Here is a 15386-nt window from a genome sequence, read left to right as displayed (position 1 = left end):
TTCGAGGGTGTGACGCGTCCAAACGGAAGATGCTCAAAGTGGACTTAAAGGACGAGGCTGTAAGTCCTCCCGGAAAACCCTGCGGAAAGCCACGGGAGAAGAGGGTAGGCAGGGCTGGCGGGAGGGGATCTATCTTGGCGGCGCCCCGAGAGCCACGTCGCCGAGGTCTGGGGCGGGGCCGTGGGTCACGTGCCGGGCCTCCTGCGCGCTGCTGCGGGCGGTGCCTGCCCTCCCCACGAGCCGTGGGCCTGTGGCGCGCGGGGCATTGTGGGCCGAGGGGCGGGGGTTGGGAAGATGGCGGCTCCCAGCCTCCTTAACTGGAGGCGGGTTTCCTCCTTCACTGGGCCGGTGCCCCGCGCCCGGCACGGACACCGAGCCGTGGCCATCCGGGAGCTGATGATCATCTTCGGCGGGGGCAACGAGGGCATCGCGGACGAGCTGCACGTCTACAACACGGGTAGGCGGCGGCTCGGCGACCCCGCCTCGGCACCTCGGAGGGGGAGGGGAGGCGCGACGGACGCGGGCCTGACAGCTGTCACCGCGGGGTAGCGGCTTCCTCGGCCCGGCCGGCGGCCGGGGAGCTCGCAGAGTGCGGCTGGGCGGCCGGGGCTCGCGGAATGCGGCTGGGCGGTTCGCTTCTCCCGGGCCCGCGGGCTGGACGGGACTCCGCGGTTAGACATCGAGGCACCCCGGCCCATCCTCCCCGCGGACCTGAGCGAGACCGCGGCTTCCACGGTCTGGGCCTCCCCGCCAGGGCCGGTCACTTCAGGGCCCGAGATCCCGCCAGCGTCAAAAACAGTGTCGAGCCGGGCCTCGGTGGTCTTTGCCTTCCGAGGGGCGGGGAGGCCTTCTGGCCGTTTAGCTTCAGGCGGAAGCCGGCGAGACTTTTCTCTAAACTAGCGGGGAAGGGGGTTGTGGGTGAAACCGGACCGGTCCCTACGTGGTTGATGTATGAAATCTGCTCCGCTCTTCTGGACTGGTCCTGGCAAAGAGGGCTGTCAGAGCTTAGGCACTGCTGCGGTGCGCGAAGTGTCGCTGGTCAAGCGGGAGGGGGCCAGGCTTTGACCTCGTGCCGGTTGGAATTTTAATTTCTCCACTTGTAAGTAGTCTAGCAATCATAGGAAACTAGTGACTAGTTACCGAATTTGGAATCGATATCGTTCACAACTAACAACTTTTCACAGTCCTCTTTGTTTTAAGTGCTAAAAATAGCAGGAGAAATTTTGGAAATTTTGACCCTTTTTGCTACCCTCCCCAATACTCCAACAGAAAAAGTTTAAAAAGTATTTGATTTGGCATAGTTTAAATACCCTGGGCTTAGAAGAAATTAGATTTGTTTTGAATCTTGCTTTGCCAGTTGTTCAAACTCAGCATTAAAGTTACCAAGCCTTTCTAAATCTCACCTCTGTAATTGGGATGACACTCACCAAGATTTTTCCAGGAGCTAAGTGTTGCAGATCAGGTGTTCTTTTCTTTTTCAAGACTGGGTTTCTTTGTGTGGCCCTGGCTGTCCTAGAACTAGTTCTGCAATCTAGGCTAGCCTTGAACTTACAGATATCCAACTGTCTGATGTGCTGAGATTAAAGGCATGCGCCACCATTGCCTGCCCCAGATCTGGATTTTTTTTTTTTTTTTTTTTTTTTTTTAGTTACATTTTATTAACTCTGTATCCCCTCATTCCCTCCCAAACCCTCCCTCCTTCCCTCATCTCCTCCCTGCCCCTTTCCAAGTCCACTGATTGGGAAGGACCTCCTCTCCTTTCATCTCAGATCTGGATTTTCAACAGCAGCTTTCTTGACATTTTGGGACAGGTGATTTTTGGCTGTAAGTGCTAACTTGTAGTAAGATGCTGGCATCTCAGGCTCAACCCACGACTTGGTAGTAGCACCTCCATCCCAGTTGTGACAACTAAAAATTATCTTGGACATTGCAAAATCAGTATCCTTGGGGGAGCAAAAGAATCCCCAGTTGAGAACTGTTGAAATATAAGCTGGATATTTGTATGTATATATACACATATACTTTGATTATATGTATTTATTCTTTGACATATCTGTCAGACTCATGGAGTGTGGTGACTTGTTATAACTGGTTTTAATTTAATTTTATTCTTTACAACTAGTTACGAATCAGTGGTTCCTGCCAGCTGTTAGAGGAGACATCCCTCCAGGTTGCGCAGCCCATGGATTTGTCTGTGACGGCACTAGAATACTAGTATTTGGGGGCATGGTTGAATACGGAAGATACAGCAATGAGCTTTACGAGTTACAGGTAAGTGTATCTCACATTTATTATTTCAGGCTGAGGTGCTAATGAAATTGTCATAGTTTTTAAGAGATTGAAAAATAATTTATTAGCACAGGTACAGTAACAGATGTTCTACATTTCATAGCTTCAAAGAAAGTGTTTCCACTTCACTGACAAGTCAAAATATCTAATGTCTTGCCCTATAACTGGAATGGTATTTACAGCCTAAATGTATCTGGCCTTTAGCAGTACTTTTACAGTTACATGTTTAGGGACAGTTACGTGTTTAGCTGTTACATGTTGGTGCACTGGTCCCTCAGCCTACAGCACAACACCCCCTTAACTGTTAAAAACAGATTGTGGGTCCTGCCCCTGGGTTTTTTGAGTCAGTACTGTTTGTGGCCTGAACATTTACATTTCTACTATCTAGACCATGTTTTGAAAACTAGTGTCTCATTATGAAAGAATGGTTTCCTTTAACAGTCATAATTATTCCCCATAGTCATGCAAAGAGAGGTTATAGTTTCATACACCCTTTCTAAATGTGACTGGCTTACTAAACCAGAGTCAGTCCTTGTTGACTGTTCTGGCTTTGTTCAAGGGCCATCCATGATCGTGAGGGTATCTACCACTTGGCATATGCAAATGGGTTGTACTTATTTCCAAGTAAGCAACCATCTCAAATAGAGAAGATTCTCATGGCCAAAAAATACATTTTGGAGTTTGATGTGTTAATTGAGTTTTTTTAATTTAAAGGTTAAATATTAAAAAATCATGGATTATTATAACAATTAATATAACATAATTATTATAATTAACAATAAATATTAAATAAATTACCTAATATCTAAAGGAAAGATTTCATGAATTATATCTAATCTTAAAATTGTACATATAAATACTTATTTCACTTGGAAAAATTAGAAGTGATATTATTATTATAAGCTTAGTGTATCATTATGGAAATCTGTGTATATAGAGGATTCACCTGAATATGTACTGACAAATACATATGCACGCATATACCTATTACTTTGTGAGACAAATTTCACTTAGTCAGTAGACAAGGATCCTCTTGGCTCACGAATTCTGGGATTACCATAGCAAGCCTTACTAAGACCTACATTTTAATTTCAGAAAGTAGCCACTTTTTTGGACATAATGACGTATACCTTTAATCCCACAACTTGGGAGGCAGAAGCAGTCAGATCTCTGAGTTATTTGCTAGCCTCGTCTACACAGTGAGTTCCAGAATAACCAAGGCTATATACGTGAAAGCCTGTCTCAATAAACAAACAGAAGTTAGCCACTTGCTTGTCAATGTTCTCCAGAGGAGCTTATTGGATCGTTGGGTCTGTTGGTATTGTGTTTCACTGTTGACAGTATAGAAATAAAAATGCTTCCTGCTTTTATAGGAATGTTTTGTTTTGTTTTGTTTTTTAGGCAAGTCGTTGGTTATGGAAAAAAGTGAAACCCCAACCTCCTCCTTCTGGCTTACCTCCTTGTCCTCGGCTTGGACATAGCTTCTCTTTATATGGTAACAAATGCTATTTGTTTGGTGGCCTGGCAAATGAAAGTGAAGATTCAAATAATAATGTTCCCAGGTATGCTCTTTAATAGAACAAATGCTTATTTAGGGTTTAGGTTAAAGTATTTTATCTTTAGTTATTATAAGGTTAAACACATTTTTATGTATTTGTGTTTTTCAGTCCTTAGAAAGTACTTTCAAACTGTCATTTCTAATCAGAAATCATCTTGTTAAATTGATTCTTGTATAATTGATTATGCCAGTGTATTAGTTTGTCTTGAGCTATAATTTATATTCAGTGAGTTATACACAAATACTGTTGTGGGTTATTAATATTTACTATTGTTTTATCTTTTAGTTAAACAGTGGTTATTCCTAAACCAGCTGTATACCCAAATCACCACACAGAGACTAAGATTTATTTAATTAACCTAGAGCACAATGCTGGGCAATAGTTACTCCATCCTAAATCTCCAAGCCCTCATAGTTTCCTACCATTAAGATTTCACCCATTATACTTGCTTTTAGTCATATTTTAGGTCCAGTTCATCTCTCCTCATGGTTCCAAGTCCTGTCCTGCTGATCTCTCTCTCCTACTCCTATTCGCTTCCTTCTCTCCTCCGGACCAGGATGTCCCACCCTGTTCTCTCCATTGCACAGCACTGGCTGGTTATTTTATTGAAAATACAGAGAACAAATGGTAGCATGTTTACACAAACTTGAGACAGGTGATGCTTAGAATAAACATCATGATGCAATGTCAGGATTGAAACCAGAGAGTGGGGGAGAGAAATCAGCATGTGAATGAACAAGGGTAAATTGTATACATTCCACAAGAACATTATACCAACACAATACAAAAAAAATAACATGGGGGGCTGTTTTTTATATTCTTAATAGATTTTTGGTAGGTGTGGTAGGCAGGCTGTGAATTTTAGGCCAACCTGTTCTATTTTTTTTAGATGTAAATTGAATTAATTAATAAGAATTTAATTTAAAGTTTAAAAAAACAAAAAATAAATATGTTGTCAACTTTATCACAATAATGTACCACTTTTTTTTTTAGAACTAGCTACATGATTTTATTTTTATTTTTCTTTATTAATTACACTTTACTCACTTTGTATTACCCCCTCCGTGGTTCCCTCCCTCCTCCAGTCCCAATCCCTCCCTCCACCCTCTGCATGCATGCCCCTCCCCAAGTCCACTGATAGGGGAGGACTTCTTTTCCTTCCTTTATTCTCTTTTTTTTTTCGAGACAGGGTTTCTGCATGTAGCCCTGGCTGTCCTGGACTTGCTTTGTAGACCAGACTGGCCTCAAACTCACAGAGATCTTCCTGCCTCTGCTTCCCCTGGTGCTGGGACTACAGGTGTGTACCACTGCACCAGGCTCGGTTGGCCATTATCTTGATTTTAGGAATTTTTGTCATTTCTTTTTATGGACAGGGACTCAATATGTAGCTCAGGCTAGCCTTAAATTCACAGTAATTCACCTATCTCAGTCTCCTAAATACTAGGATTGCTGGTGTGATCCATCATGCCTGTGAAATTCTTTTATGCTAAAATTTGATCTTATCTGGGTATGATGGCTATGCTTTTAATTCCAGCCCTTGAGAAGCAGAGGCAGACACACTTGGTGAGTTTGAGGTCAGCCTGGTCTACATAGCGAGACCCTGTCTTTAAACAAGCAAGCAAACAAACAAAACTTGATCTTTGTGATGTACATTTATTATTTTTCTTTTTGCTTTGTTTGACATTGCTTACGGTGGATCTTTAGAAATGTTTATTATTTTATGTGTTTGGATGTTTTGTCTCTATGTGTGTCTGTACATGTATGTCTGGTGCAAATAGAAGCCAGAAGAGGGTTTTGGATTCCCTGGAACAATTGGTTGTGGACTCCGTGTGGGTCCTCTGGAAGAGCATCCGGTGCTCTTATCTACTAAGCTATCTTTGCAGTGCTAGGGTGGGTCTTTTTAAATAACTGTTTTACTAAATACTTTATGTATGTGGTACTTTCCTTATTTCTCCCTTTTTACATTTTATTTTGGTTTATTGTTTTTCTCTCTTTCCCTTTGTTATATCTTCTAATTCTGTTTCACTAGCTGTTCAGAAATTATCACACTTAAACTGAAATTGTCTTGTCATTTTGGGAACAAGTTGGTATTTTGCTGTTATCGTTGGTATAAATGCCATATGGACTTCCGTGTTATTTGATCATTATATAAAGTCACTGAAACATATATGAAGTTTCAGCAGCCTCTCTTTTTCTTTCATTTTTTTTCTTTCATTTTTTTCTTTTCTTTGATTCACCCAAAACAATTCACATTTACAAAGGTTAAAGGAGTAAAATACCCATGGACACACACACACACACACACACACACACACACTTCAAAGTTGTAGGCATTGTGCAGCATCACCCTTAAATATCTCAGCACGCCTCTTTTAGAAGTCCTCCCATCCCACCCAAGAAAGAATTTCTCAGTGTGACAGCCCTGGCTGTCCTGTAACTTGCTTTGTAGACAAGGCTGGTCTTAAACTCTGCCTGCCTCTGCTCTGGGAGTAGTAGGATTAAAGGTGTGTGCTGCCACACAGGCTGTAAGTGCTTCTTTTTAATTATGTGTGCTTAGGAGTGTTTGTGTGGGTGTGTGCATACGGGTGTTAATGCCCAATGAGGCCAGAGGTGTTGGTGCTCCCTGGCGTGGAGTTACACATGTTTGTAGGCCACCTGAAGTGGGTGATGGGAACTGAACTCACATCCTTTGGAACAGTGGTATGTGTTCATAATCACTGAGCCATCTCTCCAGTCCCTAGACTTTGAATTTTATGTTCTAAATGTTTTGGTTTTTCCTCTCATACTTGAGTAAACTATTAGGAAGCTGAATTGGTTGTTAAAAATGACATTTTGGAATTGGGAGATAGTTTAGCAGGTTAAGCTTTTGTCATGCAAGTTTGAGGACCTTGCGTTTGGATGCTCAGAGCCCAAATAAAGAGCTGAGTGTGTATAGAGGCCATCATGTAATCCCAGCTAAAAGGAGGCAGAGACAGGAAAACTCTGGGCAAGACTAGCCAAAACAAACCAAGTTCCAGGTTCAGGGACAGACTGCCTCAACTATAAAAGGCAAAGACTGATTGAGAGGGACACCATCCTCTTGCTCACACATGTACACACATATAAGCCCAAGTGCATGATACCACATGTACATGCTTTCTCAAAAAACAAACAAACAAAAAAAAAAGAAACAAAAAAAAAACCAAAAGTCTCTGTGTTAAAAAAAATATGTCACAGATTAATGACAGTTTTTCCAGAAGAGAAGCTGGTTAAGGCAAGTTTAATGCCAGTTTCTAAATTAAAGACTCTCTTTAGGACATTGCTATGACATTTATAGTGTGCTAAAAAGGTTGCAAAGCAGTACTTATTCTATATAGCAATGTCTTCAAATATTTGCCAAAATAATTGTCCATAATAATTGTTTTTGTTGGGCTGGAGAGATGGCTCAGCGGTTAAGAGCATTGGCTGTTCTTCCAAAGGTCTTGAGTTCAATTCGCAGCAACTGCTTGGTGGCTCATAACCATCTATAGAGAGAGATCTGGTGCCCTCTTTTGATGTGTAGGCATACATGCAGTGTAGAATACTGTGTAAATAATAAATAAATCTTAAAAAATAATTGTTCTTGTTATCTAGTGCTGTATAATAAACTAATGATGCAAAATAATGACTTATTGTGCTCATAAATTCTATAAATAAGGAAATCAGGGTGCAGAAGGGATGGCTGGACCCTATAGTGGAAAAGCTGGGTGGTTATCCCCACATCTTATAGTTAGCTGAGGTAGCTGAAGGACAGATTCAATTGGGCTATCACCTAACATACCTACATATGGCTATTGTTTTGAGACAAGATCTCATATAGCCCTGGCTGGCCTTGGACTCTGTAACCAAGAATAACTTTAATCATTCTGCTATACCTTCTGACTGCTGAGATTATAGGTATGTGCCACCGTGCTTGGGATATACATTGCTGAAGACTGAACTCAGGGACTCGTACTTGCAAGCACTCCACCAACTGAGCTATATACCCAGATACCCAGGTGGCCTTCTCAGAAGGTGGTTGAGAGTTCTGCAAGCAGTGTTATAGTAAGAATATGTTGGCCTTTTACAGCCCAGCCTTTACACACCTTGTTCAGTCACAGACCATCCTAAAATAAAGAGGAGAGGAACCTTATTTCCTGAGGGAAAGAATGTCAGATATTTGGGACTGTGTTTTAAAGCCATCACTGTTGTCATTGATGAGAATTTTGGCCAGATGTTTAATATCTTCACTGTTAAATCGTAACAGGTAACTGGGACATAGTAGAGTTTGATAAACGTGTACGTAATGAATGAGTATCAAAGTTATGCTTGCTTAGTGCCTTTCTGTACTCTGTGAAGTGTTTTTTACAATAAGCATCTGATAGACATTTTTAAATAAAAGCGTGCATGTTTGTGTGTGTGTTTATATTTTGAGTTTATTGCACCATGTGCATGTAGGTGTCTATAGAGAACAGAAAAGGGCATCAGATCCTCTAACTGGAGTTCAGGTGGTTGTAGCCACCAGATGTCATTACTAAGAACCCAACTGAGTTCTCTGCCAGAGTGGTCAATGCTCTTAGCTGCTAAGCCATCTCTTAAGCCCCCTTTTCTTTTTCTTTCCTCCTTTTTTGAGATACTGTGTTTCTGTGTGGTTCATACTGACCTGGAACTTATGGTCCTCCTGCTGCAAACTCTATGCACTTTGTGTGGCTAGCATATGTTATAATTATGAACCAAAATAAAGAGAAAATACAACATATATACAATTTGAACATCTTCATTTCTTTTGTGATACCCTAGGTATTTAAATGATTTCTATGAGTTGGAACTACAGCATGGTTCTGGGGTTGTGGGCTGGAGCATTCCAGCCACCAAAGGCATTGTACCTTCTCCAAGAGAATCCCATACCGCTATTATATATTGTAAAAAAGACTCTGGGAGTCCTAAGATGTATGTTTTTGGTGGAATGTGCGGTGCTCGGCTGGATGACCTATGGCAGCTTGATTTAGGTAATCTTAATTTGATTCAGGAATTTCTTATGATTGGTAAAGAAAAATTTAAATGTATTTAAAATATTTTTGTTTTAAATAGTTGTCAAGTTGCACTAAGATTATAGTCATCCTTTATAGTCTTAGGAACAGCTGGGACATGATCAATCATTTTGAACAAGTGAATGCTCAATTTATGGTATTAACTTTCCTGTGTTTCCTTTGACATTACCATAGGTCCTGGTTTGTCTAGAACAGTCCAGCTTTATGCTTATTGCCCTGTGTAATTGTCAGTAGTACCCGTTCTTACTCAGAGAAGTGTCTGGTTGGCTTGCTTATTTGTATGGTTGTCCTCCTGCCTTTGGGAAGTGTGGCTTTCACAACATTGCTAACCAGCGGGAAACTTCAGGGTAGCTTTGTCTGAAGGGATTACAGAAGTCACTGGAAATATGCTTCCCATCTTTGGCTGTCTTATTTAAAATGTAAAACTCAGAAATAATATTTATAACTCAAAGTTAATGATGCTGAAAACACACCTCTTCAGTATAAATGTTAAGTTCAAATGAAAATAGATTTCTGATTGGCAGTTTTTGTGGTGTGGAAATGTTTAAGATGAAATTCAGGTAACTGATTTGCAATATTTTAGCTTTATTTTGATAAGTACTTCTTTTGTTCTGTTTTTAAGAGTGTAAAGTGAGATGAGATGATTCACTATTATTAGATCAAGGTCCTGATTTGCTTATTTTTATTTCTAGAAACTATGTCATGGTCCAAACCAGAAACTAAAGGCACAGTACCACTTCCACGAAGCCTTCACACAGCCAGTGTTATAGGAAACAAGTACGGCTTTCTTTTGTTTGCTTTTTTATTGTTATGTTTACCAACTTGAAAATTCAGACAAAGTCAAGATGCTGCTTTCTCAGATTACCTGACTTAACAGTACCTCCGTGCGCTGATCACAGCTGAAGTCTGTGGGAGCTGAACGCCTCTACACCGCTTTCTTTTAATACTATCTGTGAAACTTACTTAGCTTCACATGCCTTTCCTGACATGGAGAGGACCTAAGTGTCAGCAGGTACTGCCAAGCTGCCTTGTCGTTTGTCTGGTTAGATTCCCAGCATCTGCATGGTGGCTCACATCCACCAGTGACCCCAGTTCCTAGCTTCCTCAGGCACACCTGCGATGCATATGCACACTTGCAGGCAAAGCACCCACACACACAAAATAAAATATATCTTAAAACATTTTTAAAAGAATTGTTTTTTTCATTGGCAGCATGAACGTGGGAGAGCGGGGCCTAAGAGGAAGGGCGACTAAAATCTCATGCAGTAGCCTCTCTGTTCAGAGCACAGACAGCTTGTACTGTGAGGTTAAGAAGAATCACATGAGCAAGGTGTTCAACCACAAGGACAAGCCACATGTGGCAAGAACATGTTTTTCCATACAGGCATATGAATAACAACAGCCGAAGTAAACTCCTATCTGCTACACCTGGGAGGAGCATGAAAACACATTCCAAGAACAGTTCTGTGTTTTGAAGAAACTGAGGTCACAAGACTCTTGCTTTCTTGGAGTTTTCTCACAAGCACTCAGAATTCTCACACAAGAACCTTTGGGTGCTGGGGAAAAGTTTAAGGTTATTTATGTATCCGTTTTAACAGTGCTAGAGTTTGAACTGAGCATCTTACACATATCTCGTAAGTGTCCTACTACAGAGCTACACCACCAAACTTTTTTTAATTTGAAGACTAAGTTTCACTTACTTGCCTAGGCAGGCCTCAAACTTGTGATCTTCTTGCTTCAGCCTCCCTGAGTAGCTGAATTGTAAGCCTGCACCATCGGGCTTGTTCAGGCATGATTTTACCACAGCCTCCCATGTAGTTGGGACTATAGGCATAGCCACACCAGGCTTAAAGTTGCTACGTTTAAGTAATAGCAGTGACCAAAGTTACCTGAAATTTCATCTTTTTGGGCCACTGTCTTAGTTACTTCTCTGTTGATATGATTAAAATTCTCTGACAAAAGCAATTTAGGAAAGGGGTTAATTCTGCTTGTAGTTTGAAATGATAGTCCACCATTTTGGGGAAGTCACTGCTTGCAGTCAGGAAGCACAGGTAGATGGATACTTGTCTTACTGTGTTACCTAGAGCACTGGTTTTCAAGATTGTAGTTCAGACATTCTTCACTTCAACTTACTTGACAGTATAATTTTGAGTTAGTAGTGCTTTATTAAATCGTCAACTTTTTTGTTGTTGTTGTGTGGCCTTAATTAAACTCGGGCTCAAATAAACCCCCTCTTTGCCTAGCTTCCTAAGTACCTGTTACTTCAGACGTCTACCACCCTTTTAAAATAATTTTCTTATTTATATAATACTACCTTTACATTGTGGCGAGTGAGTAGTTCTAAAGTTTTAAGTCAACCAATAAATTTAAGTTCATTCTTAGTATTTCTGTCAAAAAGTAAAATTAAACCACTTACTGTAGGTTTTTGGTTTTCTTTTGTTGTCTAGGATGTACATTTTTGGTGGATGGATTCCACACAAGGGTGAAAGTACTGAGACTTCACCTCATGATTGTGAATGGAGATGTACCAGCTCATTTTCTTACCTAAATCTAGGTGAGTCTTTTGAAACTTACTCATTAACACGATGTCTGAAAAACTAATTTTTGTTACTTTGCTGCTTACAAGCAATAGCAGAGTCATGGAAAGCCTTTCATTTTAGATACAGCAGAGTGGACTACTCTAGTGTCAGATTCTCAGGAGGATAAGAAAAACTCAAGGCCGAGACCAAGAGCTGGACACTGTGCTGTTGCAATTGGCACTCGTTTGTATTTTTGGAGTGGAAGAGATGGCTACAAAAAAGCACTTAATAGCCAAGTCTGCTGCAAGGATCTTTGGTATCTTGATACTGGTAGGTAAGAGTACTTAATTAAGTTCTACCCATAGGAACTCAGTATCTGTTTTCAAAGACAAAGTGAATATAACTTCCTCTTTCTCTTACAATTAGAAATGAGTGGAAGAAATATAGAACTACTCACCACGCTGAAGAGTATATTAATTCCTCTCTCCTTGAATGTAGAGTGGATTTAAAGATGCCTTCCCAGAGCATGGGGGGAGAAAACTGTTCTCACTCTACTGAACAGGCCTTGCAAGCACCTAAAGAGATTAAGATTGGTAACAACTAGTGACAAATTTTATTCCTATCACTTATACCCTGATAAAAACACGTAGCAAGAAATATGCCACCCCTGTTGGTACTTTCCTGTATCCCAAGTACAATGGTAGAAAAATACCAGACAACCTCAGATTGAAGGACATTCTAGAGCATTTATAAATAGTTTCATCAAAAGTTTTAAAGTGGGGGCGAGCAGATGTCTTATCAGGTGATGCTACTCCCTGTCAGGCTTGTCAGCACCTTTTGGATATATGCCTAGGAGTGGTATAGCTGGATCTTGAGGAAGCGCTATTCCTAATTGTCTGAGAAAGCACCAGATTGATTTCCAAAATGGTTATACAAGTTCACATTCCCACATCCTCCCAATTGAGGAGGGTTCCCCTTTCTCCACATCCTCTCTAGCATGTGTTGTCACTTGAGTTTTTGATCTTAGCCATTCTGATGGGTGTAAGGTAAAATCTCAGGGTCATTTTGATTTGTATCTCCCTGATGGCTAAGGATGTTGAGCATCTCTTTAAGTGTTTCTCTGTCATTCAGTATTCCCCTATTGAGAATTCTCTGTTTAGCTCTGTATCCCATTTTTAAATTGGATTACTTGATTTGTTGCTTTTTAACTTCTTGAGTTCTTTCTATATTCAAGATATTAGCCCTCTGTCAGATATAGGGTTGGTGAAGATGCTTTCCCAGTCTGTAGGCTGTTGTTCTGTTCTGACAACAGTGTCCTTTGCTTTACAGAAGCTTTTCAGCTTCATGAGGTCCATTTATTGATTGTTGCTCTTAGAGCCTGTGCTGTTGGTGTTCTGTTCAGGAAGTTGTCTCCTGTGTCAATGAGTTCATTACTCTTCCCCACTTTTTCTTCTAACAGGTTTAGTGTGTCTGGTTTTATGTTAAGGTCTTTGATCCACTTGGACTTTAGTTTTGTGCAGGGTGATAAATATTGATCTATTTGCATTTTTCTACATGTGGACATCCAGTTAGACCAGCACCATTTATTGAAGATGCTGTTTTTTTTCCATTGTATGGTTTTTGCTTCTTTGTCAAAAATCAAGTATCCGTAGGCGTGTGGGTTTATTTCTGGGTCTTCTATTTGAGTCCATTGATCCACCATTGTGTTTCTATTCAGCCTGCTTTTTTGTGGAACCTTGTACCACCAATCCATGGATGGCACTACCCGAAATGGGCTGGGCCCTCCCCTGTTAATCACTAAGTAAGAAATTGCTCTTACAGCTGGATTTTATGAGGGCATTTTCTAAGTTGAGGTTTGCTCCTTTTAGATGAATCTAGCTTGTGTCAAGTTGACATAAAACTAGCCAGTGCATGAATAATACAAGGATAAGCTTAAACATAAAAAATTATAAGAAAAAATAAGTATGTATAAAAGTTTCTCTATGGAATATATCAATTTTTATTTTCTACTTAAAAGATATGTACCTTTAAAGGGTTAAAAGAAACCACTGGATCTGTAATTTTTTTTTTTTTATTAAAGGCCTTGGACACCACTATTCATTTAAAAGTAACTATATTGCCTGTAGTTTTTTGAGTAGGATTGAGGCCTCATAGTATTTGCTTTGACTTTGGCGTGTTGATTGTTGTTGCGTGTGTTCAGCTCATATTTATACAGTTAGGATAGTGACACCTCATGGGTGTAGCTCCTGACATTGCTGGGAGACATAGTTCCAAAGCAAACTCCCCGACCCCCTGGCTTTTATGATCTTCCTGTCTCCTCATCTGCAGTGTTCCCTGAGCCTTGGGTGCAGGAGTTGTCTTAAAGACTGATGAGAATGTGAGAAATAGTCCTCACCCAGGGGATAGAGCACACCAGTTTTTTGGTTTTTTGTTGTTGTTGTTGGTTTTTTATCCAACACACAGAATGGTCAGCCCTGAAAAAATATATACAAGTACCTTTTTACAGACCGAGCAGGTTATGTTTAGGAATATACATGTATATACATATGAATATGTGCATGTAACACAATTCACAAGATATTTCTCTCTTTCTTCATCCTACACAGATTTCCATATAGTGATATGGAGGCTAGAGACCAAGTCCTGCAGGAGAGGCGTGAGCTTGTCTTCCTGAGCCTTGCCTACTCATTCATAGTTTGCATTTTCATCTATTTTGGAGGACTTTGGGGGAGGGGTTGGTTTTTTAAGACAGGGTTTCTCTGTATAGCCTTGCCTCTCCTGGAACTCGCTCTATAGAGCAGACTGGCCCTCGAACTCAAAGATCTGCCTGCCTCTACCTCCGAGTGCTAGGACTAAAGGTTTGCACAACTACAGCCCGCCTCTATTTTTTTTTTCAAACTATAATTCTATTTTTCTTTGTGTGTGTACCATTTTTTCACTATTTATTCATTTATTGATGGACATTTAGTCTGATTCATTTCCTTGACATGATGAATAGAGCAGCCGTAGACATAGCTGAGGAGAATGGCTGTAACAGAATGTGAAGTCCTTTTGGTAGATGCCTAGGAGTGATAGAGCTAGACGAGGTGGGAAGTCTATCTGTAGCCTTTTGAGACCCCCCATTTATGTCCATAATGCTAGTGTCAGTTTACATTCTCACTAGTAGTGAGTAATTGTTTCTTCCCACATCATCTTCAGTGTTTGTTGTTTTCTTGGTGAAAACCATTCTGACTGGGGTAAGACAGAATCTCAGGGAATCTCAGCATTTCCCTGATGGCTAAGGATGTTGAACATATTTTAAAATATTTATTAGCCATTTTATTTCCTCTTTTGAAAATTCTCTATGCTCAGCCCATTTTTTAAATTTAGTTGCTTTCTTGTTATTAGTTGTGGTGACAACTACATGGTGACTTGAGGTATCTTCCCTACATTTTTCCAGGTTTCAGATTAGGTTTTTTTTTTTTTTTTTTTTAAGATTTATTTATTTTATGTGTTTTGGTGTTTTGTCTACGTGAGGGTGTCACATCCCCTAGAACTGGAGTTACAGACAGTTGTGAGCTGCCATTTGGGAGCTGTGCATTGACCCATCTGGAAGAGCAGCCAATGCTCCTAACTGCTGAACCATTTTTGTAGCTCAACTTTTGGTTCTTTTTAGCTTGACTTTCCTACACCCCCTGCCTCTAGAAGCATTTAGAATTTCTTATTTTTATTCTTGTAGTTTTTAAATTTTGTGATGCTTCTCAGTAACCCCCTTCTCCTTCTCTTTTCTCCTCTCCCTTTCCCCCCAGAAAAGGAAGTGCCCTCCCTCTCTATCACCCCTCCCCAGTACATCAAGTCACATTAGGACTGAGCATATTCTCACCCCCTGAAACCAGGAAAGGCAGCCCTGCCTGGGGGAAGTGATCCAAAAGCAGGCAATAGAATCCATGTTAGAAACAGCCCCCTCTCCCAACACACACACACACACACAC

The 15386-nt window shown here is 40.7% G+C and overlaps 1 protein-coding gene across 4 annotated transcripts in view; it reads left to right on the top strand.

The window, feature by feature from the left end:
- Positions 1-285: 285 nt before the first annotated feature.
- Positions 286-15386, top strand: part of Hcfc2 (host cell factor C2) — a 38604-nt gene continuing 23503 nt past the window's right edge. For all 4 annotated transcript variants that reach the window (XM_055627849.1, XM_055627848.1, XM_055627847.1 and 1 more), the window contains exons 1-7: positions 286-457; positions 2123-2271; positions 3691-3851; positions 8646-8854; positions 9589-9673; positions 11344-11450; positions 11557-11745. In XM_055627849.1, coding sequence (XP_055483824.1) covers positions 295-457; positions 2123-2271; positions 3691-3851; positions 8646-8854; positions 9589-9673; positions 11344-11450; positions 11557-11745 — 1063 coding nt within the window. In that variant the 5' untranslated portion in view covers positions 286-294. The remainder of the gene's footprint in view (positions 458-2122; positions 2272-3690; positions 3852-8645; positions 8855-9588; positions 9674-11343; positions 11451-11556; positions 11746-15386) is intronic.

This window comes from Psammomys obesus, unplaced genomic scaffold (assembly GCF_907164565.1).
Source record: "Psammomys obesus unplaced genomic scaffold, mPsaObe1.curated_primary_1811, whole genome shotgun sequence".
Lineage (NCBI taxonomy): Eukaryota > Metazoa > Chordata > Mammalia > Rodentia > Muridae > Psammomys > Psammomys obesus.
Note: the sequence above shows the minus strand (reverse complement) of the source record. Positions and strands in the feature narration are given on the sequence as shown.